Genomic DNA, 13,554 nt, shown 5'->3' on the forward strand with positions numbered 1-13,554 from the left:
TGTAGTACCTGGAGTGAAGCATTTACAGCGTTGTGGTTCTAACAAAATTCGTCAGTGAAGCACTTGTTCCGGAAGTATTCGAACGAAATCAGTTGTGAGTCGTGTGTAAACCGTTTTTCATTCATTTTCATAAACAGGGGCTTTGGCGAGTTGTGTTATAAAATAACACATTTACAGTGTTTACACCGTTGTGGTTCGAACAAACTCCGTCAGTGAAGTCCCATGTGTCCCAAATAACACATAATCAACCCGTTATCTAGAGCATTCCAAACGTCAGTAAGCTGATGTACTAATTTGCCTGAACCTACCCTAATCGATGACCCACGAATAGAAACGGGACATCACGTCAATTATGCAAATCGTTGTGATCTTTAAGTACATCGCATTTTGACGATCGAAAAGGCCAAAAACTGCGCTGTGCTATACGAGAGGACGGGTTGCAGCCTAATCAACTAGCCTTCCGGGACAAAATTAGCATAAATTAGAGTTGTTTTGTTGAGAACATATAGAAGAGTTGCGGGGGGCAGTAATATGCTTAGTCACAGTGATTAGCGGCAGACTCCGGGAGGCGACGGGTGTCACGGGCTGCAAGGGGTTTAGTTACTCTTTGGACAGTGTTGGGGAAGGGTACAACTCCTCTCACCCACCGAAACATAAGTAAATCCTTAGACTCGCTCTCGATATACATATTTATATATAACTTGCTTGATTACCGTCAAGGATTGGAACTTGCTTGACTAATGAATTTGGGGACTTCATTTCCTGAGCCCATTATGTGCGTATGTAACGTTATTTACTGCTGCTCATGGGATGGGTGGGGGCCCACTATCGCCCACAAGATGGATGTGGGGCCAACTATCACCCACAAGATGGGTGGGGGCCCACTATCGCCCACAAGATGGGTGGGGGCCCACTATCGCCCACAGTATGGCTATATAGGTCATAAGAACCAAATCAGTACACTATAGTCAGAATTGAAAATATATCAACCTATGGGTTGATATAACTACTGTGCATAAAATGTACAAAATATGTACTGTTGTTCCCATAAAAATAGTTCACGTTTGCAGTGCATCATTTTGTGTGGTGGCAACAGGAGAGGGCGGCTGCTCGCCCACACGCCAGCCCCATCCCACTCCCTCCCACCACTTACAAGTTAGCCAGGCTGGCAACACAATCACTCACTATATACTTTATTTTTTTGCAGGGATATTCCTGCGCGGGGCCCCTAAGCCTCTGGCTGGCCACTACATATGCGCACCCAGGCGCAGAGCAAACAGTAATACACGAATAAGTTTTTTTCATCTGATACATCTATTCACCTAGTAGTAAATAGATACCTGAGAGGTTTGATAGGTGCTGCATCCTGGGACCGTGTGTACTCACCTAGTTGTACTCATCTAGTTGTGGTTGCCGGGGGTTGAACTCTGGCTCTTTGGGCCCGCCTCTCAACTGTCAATCAATCAACTGTTTTTATTATTTTTTCCACACACATCCAGGAAGCAGCCCATAGCAGCTGTCTAACTCCCAGGTACCTGTTTACTGCTAGGCGTACAGGGGCATCAGGGTGAAAAAAACTGCCCATCTGTTTCCGCCTCTGCCAAGAATAGATCCCCGGACCCTACGACTACGAATTCCGAGCGCTGTCCACTCGGCCGTCATGCCCCTGTACTCAGCCGTCAGGCCCTGTAGTGTGAGAGAAATATGCGTAGTAGAACCCTAGGAGGTTCGAGCAGACTCCAGGTTGTGTAACTTTTAGCATATCAAATGCTAAAATGAGTATGGGGCCCATATCCATAGATTAAGGCGAGGGGACGGGGGAGTGGGGAATGGTTGGGAGGACGAGGGAAGAGGGGACGGGGGAGTAGGGAATGGTTGGGAGGACGAGGGGACAGGGGAGTGGGGAATGGTTGGGCTAAACTGAACTAAATGCTAATCAGTCCATGAGTTAAGGCGTGTCTTGGGATTACCCAGGACGCTGGTTCAATCTCACCGTCCTGCTCCAAGGATTTTCTCATAGATATATTATGTTATTGTGATTTTACACAATATAGCAATAATGGTTCGTAAAACGGACTTTTTAGTTCGGACTTAAACGGTCTTTTTAGTACACAGTATGATTTTCTTAACTCAAAGCACACTTAGCGAGCTAAGTATGTAGTCTCCGTGGCGCAGTGGTAAAACACTCGATCGGCGCTTCGCAAGTGCTTTGGCCTGGGTTTGTATCCTGGTCGGGAAGGATTTACTTGGCGCCAATCCTTAACTGTAGCCTCTGTTCTCCCAGCGGTGAATGGGTACCTGGTTGTTAAACGATTTGGCGGGTCGTATTCCGGGGAAAATTAGGATTAAGGACTTGCCCGAAACGCTACGGGTGCTGGTGGCTGAACAAGAATGTAAAAACTCTTGTATATATAAATAAATACAACAATAAAAATAAATAACTCATATTGGATTTACTATTTGCAAGTTGACCTCGCCTGATTCTCAGAACTGATTTCTTGGATCGGAAAACCACATGAATAGCTTGCTATTATTAAACAGTTAATGAGCTCCGAAGCACCAGGAGGCTGTTTATAACAATAATAACAGTTGATTGGCAAGTTTTCATGCTTGTAAACTGTTTAATAAATGTAACCAAAGCCTTCAAAGATTGAGGAAAGATGTACACGTTCGTAAGTGCTTAACACGTTCATTCGTAAGATTTTCAGTTATTTCAGAGTGCCGTTTATATAAACGGCACTCATGGCTCGTTAAACGAACATTTTGGCTCTTAAAACATTTCAAATACGTAAATCGACCTTATTGATTAGTAAAACAGCTTTCCTGACACGTCGCAACTTAGCCTAACTTAACCAAGGCCCATAAAGTTTAATAATATTAATTCGTATTTAAAGCCTCACCCAACTGGACCATGACCCACAAATTGGTTTATATCCAGGTACCTAATTACTGCTGGGTGAACAGGGGCGAATATTTAAAGATTGGTAAACAGACAACAATCAATCCTGCCCAGTGCTCGAACACAGTTAAAATTGCTGGGGCGAGCATGTTACCACTGTGCCACAAGGACTGTATTACCATCGACAATACTTTGTCTTTATTCTTCTGTAATGAAGTTTAAAATTGACTGGTAAATTCATACAGTTTATACACATGTCCACCTCTTGAATGGGGCATTGTAACACTAAACTGTGTTATATTTTATGTCTTTTTGTTTAACTTTACAGATCTCAGGAAAAGTGTGCCAAGATGATTACTGAGGTTCTGCTCTTGGTGTTTCTAGCTGCCTTAGTGATATATTATTGGCAGAACAGTTCAGATCAGAAGCTGCCTCCAGGTGAGTCACAGTAGACTAAGTGCACATGGGAAAAAAATGGCACTTTTCCATTAATCAAACCTATGTGATAAAGTCGGCATAGAGGAGACACTTAAGGGGCCGTCCCAAAAATCTAGTTGAATGTAGTACATTCTACAATTTTGTTGGTACAGCATCCTACCAACAAAGCAGTGTCCTTTGTTGGTAGGACCCTAAATAGCTCCCAGTTCCTACCAAATATCCTTTTTTTTCCCATTGGGATTTTGTGGTTCATTACTGGTGGTTTTGAGGGCAGTTGGGGGTAGGCCAGGTGACCTGCGCCACCTTCTGGCGACAACCGAGAACATTAAGACTAGAGTTGTTTGCCCACAACAATGATCCGTAGCCTTATTTGCCTCATGACTCCGTTATTTCAAAGAATTGCTTGTTCTATTATGCTTAAACTTTCTGGAGTTTTTTCTTCAGTTTTGGGCAGATTTATGATCTCTAAAACGTCATTCCTCATAGAGTCAAATTCTGATGCTTGCTTCTCGTAGATCAGTGTGGCTCCGAGAGACCTGATTCCTCTAACATAGAGTAGGCACCGATGTGCTGCTGAGTCATTCACCAGGAAAGAGCGTTTCATTACATTTCACTTTTGATCTTTCAGGACCCTTTTGTTTACCCATCATTGGCAGTATAAAGCAAGTCATGGTAGCAGACGATGCCCGTGAACTACATAGAAAATTTGGTGACGTCTTCAGGTGAGCGAACAATGTGATCCTGCTGTTGTTTAAGAGAGTTAACTGATTTTACTATTGGGGAAGGACAGGGGGGTTTAGGGAAGAATGGGGGTTATAGCTCAGATTTTTCCTATGAGAATAAATGTAAACAAACATTTCTTAATTGCAGAATAAAGATGGCAAGTATAACAATTACTTTCATCTGCAACTTCAAGCTTGCAAAGGAAGCATTCTTGAAGACGGAATGTAGTGACCGTCCTCACTATAAAAGCTTTCATTACCTCTCTGACGGTAGAGAAGCAGGTTTGTAGCATCCTGTCTATACCTTTTCTCCTCTACCATCTGTACCTTCCCCATCTGACATGTAAATTATACCCAAAATGACATATTTGACAACGTGGAGTAACTCAACAATTTTCCTTCAATGTTTAGTTTCTAACAATAAATATAATAAAACTTAACGATGAAATTATTCTTGTCTTCTTTATCTGTAGAGTATGTTGAACCGCACTCAGGGTGAGCTAAATCACTTAAATATGGTTCTGAGAAGCGAGTTTCTATGCAAGCCTCAGACTTACTCAGACTTGGTCCTGCTCTCTCAGCGGTACAGCAAATACTGCCAGGGGTCAGTGCGACCCTCTCATGATGTCACGTTTTGGGGACTTGTATCCAGGTTTCTCTCTATTGCTCAGTCTCCTCTGGCAGCTGTAGGCAGATATTTTGTTACATCTCTGGAGATTTTCTCTGTGGCTGGTGAGGCGTTGCCTAAATTGTTCGTACATATGCTTCATGATGTTGTGTTGGGCTTATCTGGAACTCTCCTAACCTGCGAGCGATGTATTTAACCCGTCCTCTTAAAATAACGTCGCTGTTCGCTCGTATGTGCGCTATGGCCAAAAATGGACGTAATTTGAAATGAAATCGGCTCACGAAAGTGACGTACTATCCCGTTTTCTGTTTAAGTCCTCTGGCTTACTCGGGTAGTTTAGGTGAGGAAACTTTCAATTAACGGTTTTCATGACGTTTTGAAGCGGTAGGAGAACATCCTGCCCTCCTAACATACCAGAGGTCCCTTAACTTACTGTTTTGGGAAAAAATCCAAAATTGATTTTCAGTTATTTTTCATTTTCAAATTACGTCCATTTTCGGTCATACGGGCAAACGGCCAAATTCAGACGTAATTCGCAAGAAGACATATTCCACTTTTAGAAGTCCGTTTGAATGATTTTGCTGTCTACTCCTATTTCAGCCGTCTGTACTCTGCTAAGGAAAGGTGTCATGTTTTGTATGCAGTGTCAAGGTTCCATTCACTTGACCAAGAGTCTTGGCTGAAGGCTATCCTACCCTCCTGCTATGGCATCCATGAGTTGGTTAGCCTCCAGGACGAGGTACTTATTCTGTGGCTCTGGCTGGCTGAGTGCGTGTGGCTCTGCTCTTATTTTTCCTGCTACTTTTTGCCTGCATGAGGCTCTGTCTGGTATTGGGATCTCGGCGGAATCGCTTCCACGGCTCTTACTGGTGCTTTTGTGGGAGATTTCTGCTTGCCTTTTTATAGTTTATTTGTATTTATTTATATACAAGAGTTCTTTCATTCTTATACAGCCACTAGCATGTGTAGCGTTTCGGGCAAGTCCTTAATTCTATTTTTTCCCCAAAATACGACCCGCCAAATCGTTTAACAACCAGGTACCTATGTGCTGGTGGGTGAACAGAGGCTACAATTAAGGATTAGCGCCAAGTAAATCCTCCCCGGCCAGGATTCGAACCCAGGCCAAAGCGCTTGCGAAACGCCGAGCGAGTGTTTTACTACTACGCCACGAAGACTGATGGGTGAACAGGTCACTGTCATGGTGGGTGGAGAGAGTGTGTGGGACCCATATAGACCACTTGCTCAGATCAACCGAATAATAATTAAAAAATTATTATTTCATTAAAATTTGATGCCCAATTTTTGTCTTTCCCATTAAATACATTTTTAAAATTAGTTATATTCCTTAACTTTGCAACTACATATAAATTTGCTCTGTAATTGTTCTTAGTTTGACATGTACTTATATATATATAATAAGATCTAGACAAGGGCAAAAGGCGATACAAAAAAAATGTATACATATGTATTTATATTTTATTTTAGCGGTTTTGTGTGCTATAATATTTTTGTTTATCTACAACCAGGTGTGATATTTTCAAATGGACAACGCTGGCAGAATGTGCGTAGATTCTTGTTGCGTAACTTGAGAGATCTTGGAATGGGCAAGTCTTACTTGGATAGTGCCATACAGGAGGAGGCAGTGATGCTGGTCAATGATTTTAAAAAGTATGACGGCAAAGAAACTCCAATTCCTCAGTCTGTTAACATTGCAGCTCTCAATGTCATCTGGCAACTTGTGGCAGGTAGGTTAAATGTAATCTCTTTCACCTAGCAGTAAATAGGTAGACATGAGTTGGTAATGAGGGTGAACCAGAGATGACTTTAACTTGATATTATTTTATTAACCTAATCATGTGTAAACATTATAACGAAAAAATTACAATTAATAAAAATGCATTTTAGTTTTAAATTTTTAAGTTGGTGTATTTTTAGTAATTTTGTCCCATATTCCTAGGACCCTTCTCCTCAACCCACACAACTTCTCCCCTTCTAAAAGTGTATTTAATCCAAAATTGCATTTTATGTATTCATTCTTTACCTGAAGGTGTTCGAGAATGGAACGGAACGTTGTAGAAAATAAGTCCTTCAGTAATTACTTGAGTTTCTTTACAGTGAATTTTGGTAACTAGATTGCTCTTCCTAACACTAATACTAAGAAAATAGAAGCATAGAAAGCTTACATTATAAGAGCAATAATTTATGCATGCTTGATGCATTCTAGTACTGTACCTGAAACAAGGAAATCTAGGCTAATTTATATTAATATTAAAAAGTTTTACTTATTTTAAGCAGTCACTTAATCAGGCATACTACTAATATTATTTGATTATCTCCTTAGGTTGTCGCTATGATCTGAATGACGAGGAGATTCATACCTTTATCAAGCTCATAAAAAGCTTGCAAGAAGACACCACTGCTTTTATGTTGCCAGAGTGCTTTCCTATACTAAATTATCTGCCTGGTTTTCTCACAAGAAAACTCCTTAGAACTGATTTGATAGAAGAGATTAAAAGGAAAGCCTTTCAATTGACGGGGGTGAGTATGGGTGCAGTGCTATTTTGACAGGGTGAAGCATAAGAATATATGGGCTTCCATACACTGTTTCATTTTGTTATAGGTTAATTCTGAATTACAGCGCCTTGATAAAGGATGTAGGTGTCATTTAACAATTTGGTTTAGAATAATAATAATACACTTGCACGTGTGTTGGGTCTTCTCTTCGCCTTCCTTCAGACACTATGGCTTTCCAGCAAGTTTCCCCGTAGTTACATTATTGTTTCCTGGTGTCTTCGTTGTGTAAATATAGCCACGCATTACTTAAACTTAAGAAAAAGGTCCAGGAATAATGGGAGGGGACCGTTGACAAGCCCCTAGATTCCTGTCCCCCCGATGGAGATGGTGGCCCTCAGATAAATACAGATAAATATTGAATGAAACTCATAGTTCTATGACCACCACTATCAATGGCATGCAGTCTCTCGAGTCTGAGAATAATGTAAATAATTAATTAACATGTAATTAACAGTAATTGTTAATCCTGCCATAACGTGTCACAAGTACTCTAACATGTACTGCAACTTATCCAATTGTATTTTGTTCTGATCAGAAAACTATTGAATCTCACAAGGCTAAATTGGACCCCAACAACCCTCGTGACCTCATTGATGAATACCTTCTTGAGATGAGTAAGAAGAGTGATATCGCGGCCTTTTTCAGCGGTATGTTTTGCTCTTTATTTTAAAATTGTCTTTACATTTTATTGCTACATTAATTTTAATTTGTGAGCTCAATAATTTATCATGTGATGATACGAGAGGGATATGGAGTACCATACATTTTTACATTTAATTATATTGTGAAGACGGTATTATGGTACATTAACCCTTAAACTGTTTTTAAATATGTTGTTGAGGATAAGATCTGTCATCCAAATTAATTATGGTGTTGTGACAGTCAATGACAGTGTTTTAGAGGATGATCCGGTGACACTGCATGCTATTGGTATTGGCAAATAAAACCATCTCCTTTCTTTTACCTAATGACGAAGTTTTCCTTGTCAATTGTTTCGCGCTATTTCACTATCTTAAATGTAGTAATCATGTCACCTCTTTCTCTTTTCCAACCTTGGCATCATAGCTTTTCTCTTTCAATTCTGTGGATCATCATTCCCAGTGTATGTCCTTGGATCTTACCTATTTTCACAACGTTTTGTTTTTGTCTTAAGATAGGAGCACCACATACACGCATTTTCTGATTAGAGACTCAAGTAATTGAAATTGAAATTGAAATTGAAATAAGTTTATTGAGGTAAAATACACACAAAGGGATGAGGTAGCTCAAGCTATTCTCACCCCATTCAGTACAACGTGTTAATATATACATAAGTAATTGGTTAATAGCTTGAGCATTTCATCAGTCATGCACTTGAATGTAATCTTTAGATTTGCTAATAGTACATAAGATTCTTTGACTCTTTTGCTTACGTATAGTCTTTAAGTGGTAAATAAGTTTTCATTACCACTCCTAAAATCTCTTTCCGTGTTGATTTCTTAAGTGTTTGGTTAGAGCTTGTAGTATCTGTACAACCTGTTGTCACTCCACATTTCCATGTCATGGCATCTGTCCTCATTCAAATCCATTTGTCATTGTTTGCTCCAATGTTTTGGTATGTATCAGTCAGTCTGGCTCTTTATTTGGCCTAGTGTTTTGCTTCACCGACAAACATGGTCATGAAACTTGATCATTTCACGCAGCATCATGCAGGCTAACCTTGCTGGCCACCACAGTTAAAGCTTTTATTACATATACATGCCATTAAACTGTAAGATTGGAATGTTTAAATTTTAGATTTAAAGGTGCAAATATGCATGATTTAAAGATCCGTGTGCAAATATGAAAGATACATAAAAGGAAACAGTAAGTTTAATAAATTTTAAAGTCATGTTAGAAAAAACTAATGTTTAAGAGGTTTTCATTAAGTTGATTGTGAAGGATTCGTGTAGTTGCACTTAAACGCACAAGAAAAGTTAGGTTCATTAATGTTCAACCTTAGTGATTTATATGGAATATTAAGGTAAAGAGCTTAAATTAGGCTACAGTATTAAATTAGTGTTCTTGAGGCTTGGCTACACCTGTTTATAAGCTATGGGGGATCTCTGAACCCCTACAGTAAAAAGTACCTATCATTACATTTAATACTTGATATATATAAATCTTTTTGGATTTTGGGTGTTTTGGGGCTTATAGTTTTGGAGTTTGGATGTAGTAGCAGCATGTTGTAGTATATTCATTACAGTATTCAGAAACTGAAGTAGACAAATTTCTTTCATCAGAAGAGGACCTGACAAGAAATATATTCGATTTGTTTTCTGCGGGATTTGATACCAGTTCCAGCATGCTGCGATGGATATGTTTGTATATGGCTGCCTACCCTGAGGTCCAGCAACGTGTGCAGAGAGAGATCGATAATGCAGTTCCCAGAGACAAATTGCCTTCACACAATGAAAAATCACAGTAGGTGTTGATCTAATTCACGTTTTTTTTTTTTTTGCTGTGTCTATGTTATCTTGAGGTTATCTTGAGATGATTTCGGGACTTAGCGTCCCCGCGGCCCTGTCCTCAACCAGGCCTCCTGAGGCAAAATTGAGACCTTTATAGATCAGAAGGACAACTGAACCAAGAGTATTAAGGGTAGAAGGAAGGAGAGGAAGAGACAGGGGTAGTGGGCGGATACAGTGATGTGTGAAATAAGATGTCTAATGCTTCACATCACAGAAATGTCGATGAAAAGGGTTTTTCACTGAAATATATGAAGTACCACTGTGTAGTATAGTGACTCTATAGTTTTTTATTAGTAGGCTACGGAGTTTGTAAGGTAAAGTAGTATGAAAATTCAATTGTCACATCCTGTTAAATGTTACAAATCTTTATATATATATATATATATATATATATATATATATATATATATAATATAATTTTTTTGTTTTAATTCCAGACTCCAGTACTTGGAGGCTGTGATTCATGAAGTTCTTCGGATATCATCTTTGATCCCATTTAGTGTGGGCCATTATGTCACAAAGGACATAGAGATTGGAGGTTACCTGTTACCAAAGGTTAGTTGCTGGCGTCTCCAGAGTCCTCTGTTGCTCTTGAGCCTTTCACAGTGGCTCTAATATTCTTGGATTGACCTACTGAGGCATTCTAAGTAACCTTTGAGTTTTGGCATAGTACAGATGCCTCTTGGTTATTGCACATCACTAAGCTAGAAAAGGTACAAAGACATGTAGCTAAATAGCTTCCGAAACTGAAAAACAAAAGCTACGAGAAGAGGTTGCACACATTAAATATACCAAAAGCTAGAAGATAAAAGAAAAAGAGATGATATGATCACTACGTACAAAATAGTAAAATGAATTGACAATATTGACAACGAAGAATATTTTAAAACTGCAACTTTAGAGAACAAGAGTTCTCTCTCTAAGAGTTCTTACTGTAAGTTCAAACTAAGGAAACAAAGGTACCGAAAAGATATCAGAAACTTTTCTTTTGCAAACAGAATGGTAGACGGTTGGAACAAGTTAAGTGGGAAGTGGTGGAGGCCAAAACCGTCAGTAGTTTCAAAGCGTTATACGACAAAGAGTACTGGGAAGATGGGACACCACGAGCGTAGCTCTCATCCTGTAACTATACTTAGGTAATTACACACACACACACACACACACACACACACACACACACACACACACACACACACACACACACACACACACACACACACACACACACACACTAATGACAAATATAAAGGAAACATAAATTTATTGGCAACTGTAAATCTTATTTGACTGAATTGGTAACTATAAGATATAAGTTTATCTTTTTAACCTTATTACAGGGCACGACTTTCCTGGGGTGTTCTGTGATATGCCATGAGGATCCCAACTACTGGCAAGACCCTAAACAGTTCAATCCTGACCGCTTCCTGGATAACGATGGAAAGTTTGTTTCCCAGAAAGAGGGTTTCTTCCCATTTGGAATAGGTAGGCTTGCTCTTCCTTCTGGCATTATGTAGTCGGACCTCGAGTTTGCAGTTACAACATAAATATATTGAGATGTCAGTATTGAGACGGTCAGCGTTAAATCCCCGACCGTCCAAGTGGTTGAGCACCATTCGTCTCCCCCCCCCCCTCCGTCCCATCCCAAATCCTCATCCTGATCCCTTCTAAGGGCTATATAGTCGTAATGGCTTGGTGCTTTCTCCTGATAGCTCCTTTCCCCTTCTACTATGAACTTAATCTATATATAAAAATGTGCTTGTTTTATTGTGCAGATATCTTGACTTGGATAGCTAATCAAGCTTTAGTTTGATTAGTTTAGTTTGATTAGTTTCCGCTCGCGGAACGCCAGGCGAGTGTCTTACCACTACACAGTCTCCGTGGTGTAGTGGTAAGACACTCGCCTGGCGTTCCGCGAGCGCTATGTCATGGGTTCGTATCCTGGCCGGGGAGGATTTACTGGGCGCAATTCCTTAACTGTAGCCTCTGTTTAACGCAACAGTAAAATGTGTACTTGGATGAAAAAACGGTTCTTCGCGGCAGGGGATCGTATTCCAGGGACCATAGGATTAAGGACTTGCCCGAAACGCTACGCGTACTAGTGGCTGTACAAGAATGTAACAACTCTTGTATATATCTCAAATAAAAAAAAAATAGTTGTTGGTTATATTAGGGCATATGTCATGACTGAAACTGAATAAGCTGGGGTACAGATTACTTGTTTTTAACTCTTATATTCTTTTTTATATTTTCCATAATTCTGGCATAATTTGTAATTCTAATAATTACATATCAAATTTGTCGCTAGGTCGGCGGCAGTGCCTGGGGGAGGCCTTGGCCCGGATGGAGATGTTCATCTTCTCGGCAGCACTGCTCCAGAACTTCACCTTTTCTCCACTTCCCAACAAGCAAATCGACTTGCAACCCGATTCTATTCCATTTATACAGTTTGCAAAAGATCAAGATATTGTCATTGCCATCAGAAAGTAGGCAAGGCAATGAGTCACAATAACGTGGCTGAATATTACACACCTGACCTAACCTAACCTCATCTAGCCTAACCTGCAAATCTGAAAATGAAAAATTGACGGCGTTTCGGTCCGTCTCTGACTATTATCCAGCCGTGTAACGTGTTAATGGTCATCAATTCATTTTTTTTTAATAATTTGTGGGTTGGGTGTCTAGCAGTGATCGTGGAGAAAATGCTAAGATAAATGTATTTGCTTGAGGCGAGTGAATTATAGGTACTGTACTGTGTATATGTTGCGATTATTTTAACTGTATTGTCATACACTGCCAGTTGGCTCACGCCGGCCTGCACATAGCCCACTTTTGTGTTCCAAGTATATTTTAAAATTATATTACCGATATCTTATATTTTGAGTTATCATTATGAACATGATTTAACATTATAATGTGTACTTCCATACCTGAAGGAAAGGTATGGAAGTGCAGTGGTGGTCCAGTCAGTTTGCTCTGTTGTAAGAAAATCTACTTTCTACAGCCTCGTTGTGAACGCTTAATGAAAGTCGAATTACTTTCATATTTTATATATAAGCACGATATCAAACACGTCCTGCTGGGACAAAGATTAAATCCGGTATGAAAAGTCGGACTTCTTCACTGGGTACTGGCCACTGTACTTGGCCACACATTAATAACACACAACAATAATATATATGCCACGTTCCTTGGTATGTGTCATATATCTCAATCTTTCAAAAAATCTTTCAAAAGCAAAAATTGTTCGTATGCAAGAAAAACCAATTGTATCTTTTTTTCTGGAAAGCATATTTAAATTCCTTTATGTAAATAAATATGGAAGTAAAACTTCCATATTTATTGTTAAATTGTCTCGATTTGATTAAATTTATAATTATACATTAATTATATACCATTACTACAATTATATACGATTAATTCTATACAATTTTATATGGTTGATTGTGATCAGCCATATAAAAAAATTTTTTATTGTACCGGACTATTTTGTGGAATTGTATAGTATACCATAAAGTTAACAAATTATGTAAATAAAGATTACAATGAGAATACATGATGATTTTATTACCACCTGTCTTTCATACTCAGAGGATTCCTGGATTTTGTTGTTAATGTAATGGGGGTTCCCTAGCTGGAAAAATTTGAAAATTTGATTTATTATAAGTAATTAGAGGTCGAGGGGTAATTATGGGTTGTAAATCCTCGGGCGCAGATACCGTAGGTGAGATATGGATAGAAGAATGAATAATAGTGTTACTAAGGTAGAGCAAGATACATAGTATCGAATTTTAGAGTAATATTTAG

General features: G+C 39.3%; 2 protein-coding genes across 4 annotated transcripts in view; both read left to right on the forward strand.

The window, feature by feature from the left end:
* LOC138358007 (uncharacterized) overlaps nt 1-13,554 on the forward strand; it is a 149,507-nt gene that overhangs the window by 82,972 nt on the left and 52,981 nt on the right. The window lies entirely within an intron of this gene.
* LOC123773186 (cytochrome P450 2L1) lies at nt 527-13,301 on the forward strand. Of its 2 annotated transcripts, XM_045766786.2 has the most exons (11): nt 527-657; nt 3,228-3,337; nt 3,966-4,059; nt 4,208-4,341; nt 6,214-6,432; nt 7,029-7,225; nt 7,797-7,908; nt 9,523-9,703; nt 10,188-10,305; nt 11,088-11,232; nt 12,056-13,301. In XM_045766786.2, the coding sequence occupies exons 2-11, from the start codon at nt 3,250-3,252 to the stop codon at nt 12,235-12,237; spliced, it is 1,470 nt and encodes a 489-aa protein (XP_045622742.1). In that variant the 5' UTR covers nt 527-657; nt 3,228-3,249; the 3' UTR covers nt 12,238-13,301. The 2 variants fall into 2 exon arrangements, with proteins under 2 accessions (XP_045622742.1, XP_069171544.1); XM_069315443.1 differs by lacking the exons at nt 527-657; nt 4,208-4,341.

The sequence above is a fragment of the Procambarus clarkii genome, chromosome 81 (genome assembly GCF_040958095.1).
Source record: "Procambarus clarkii isolate CNS0578487 chromosome 81, FALCON_Pclarkii_2.0, whole genome shotgun sequence".
Classification (NCBI taxonomy): domain Eukaryota; kingdom Metazoa; phylum Arthropoda; class Malacostraca; order Decapoda; family Cambaridae; genus Procambarus; species Procambarus clarkii.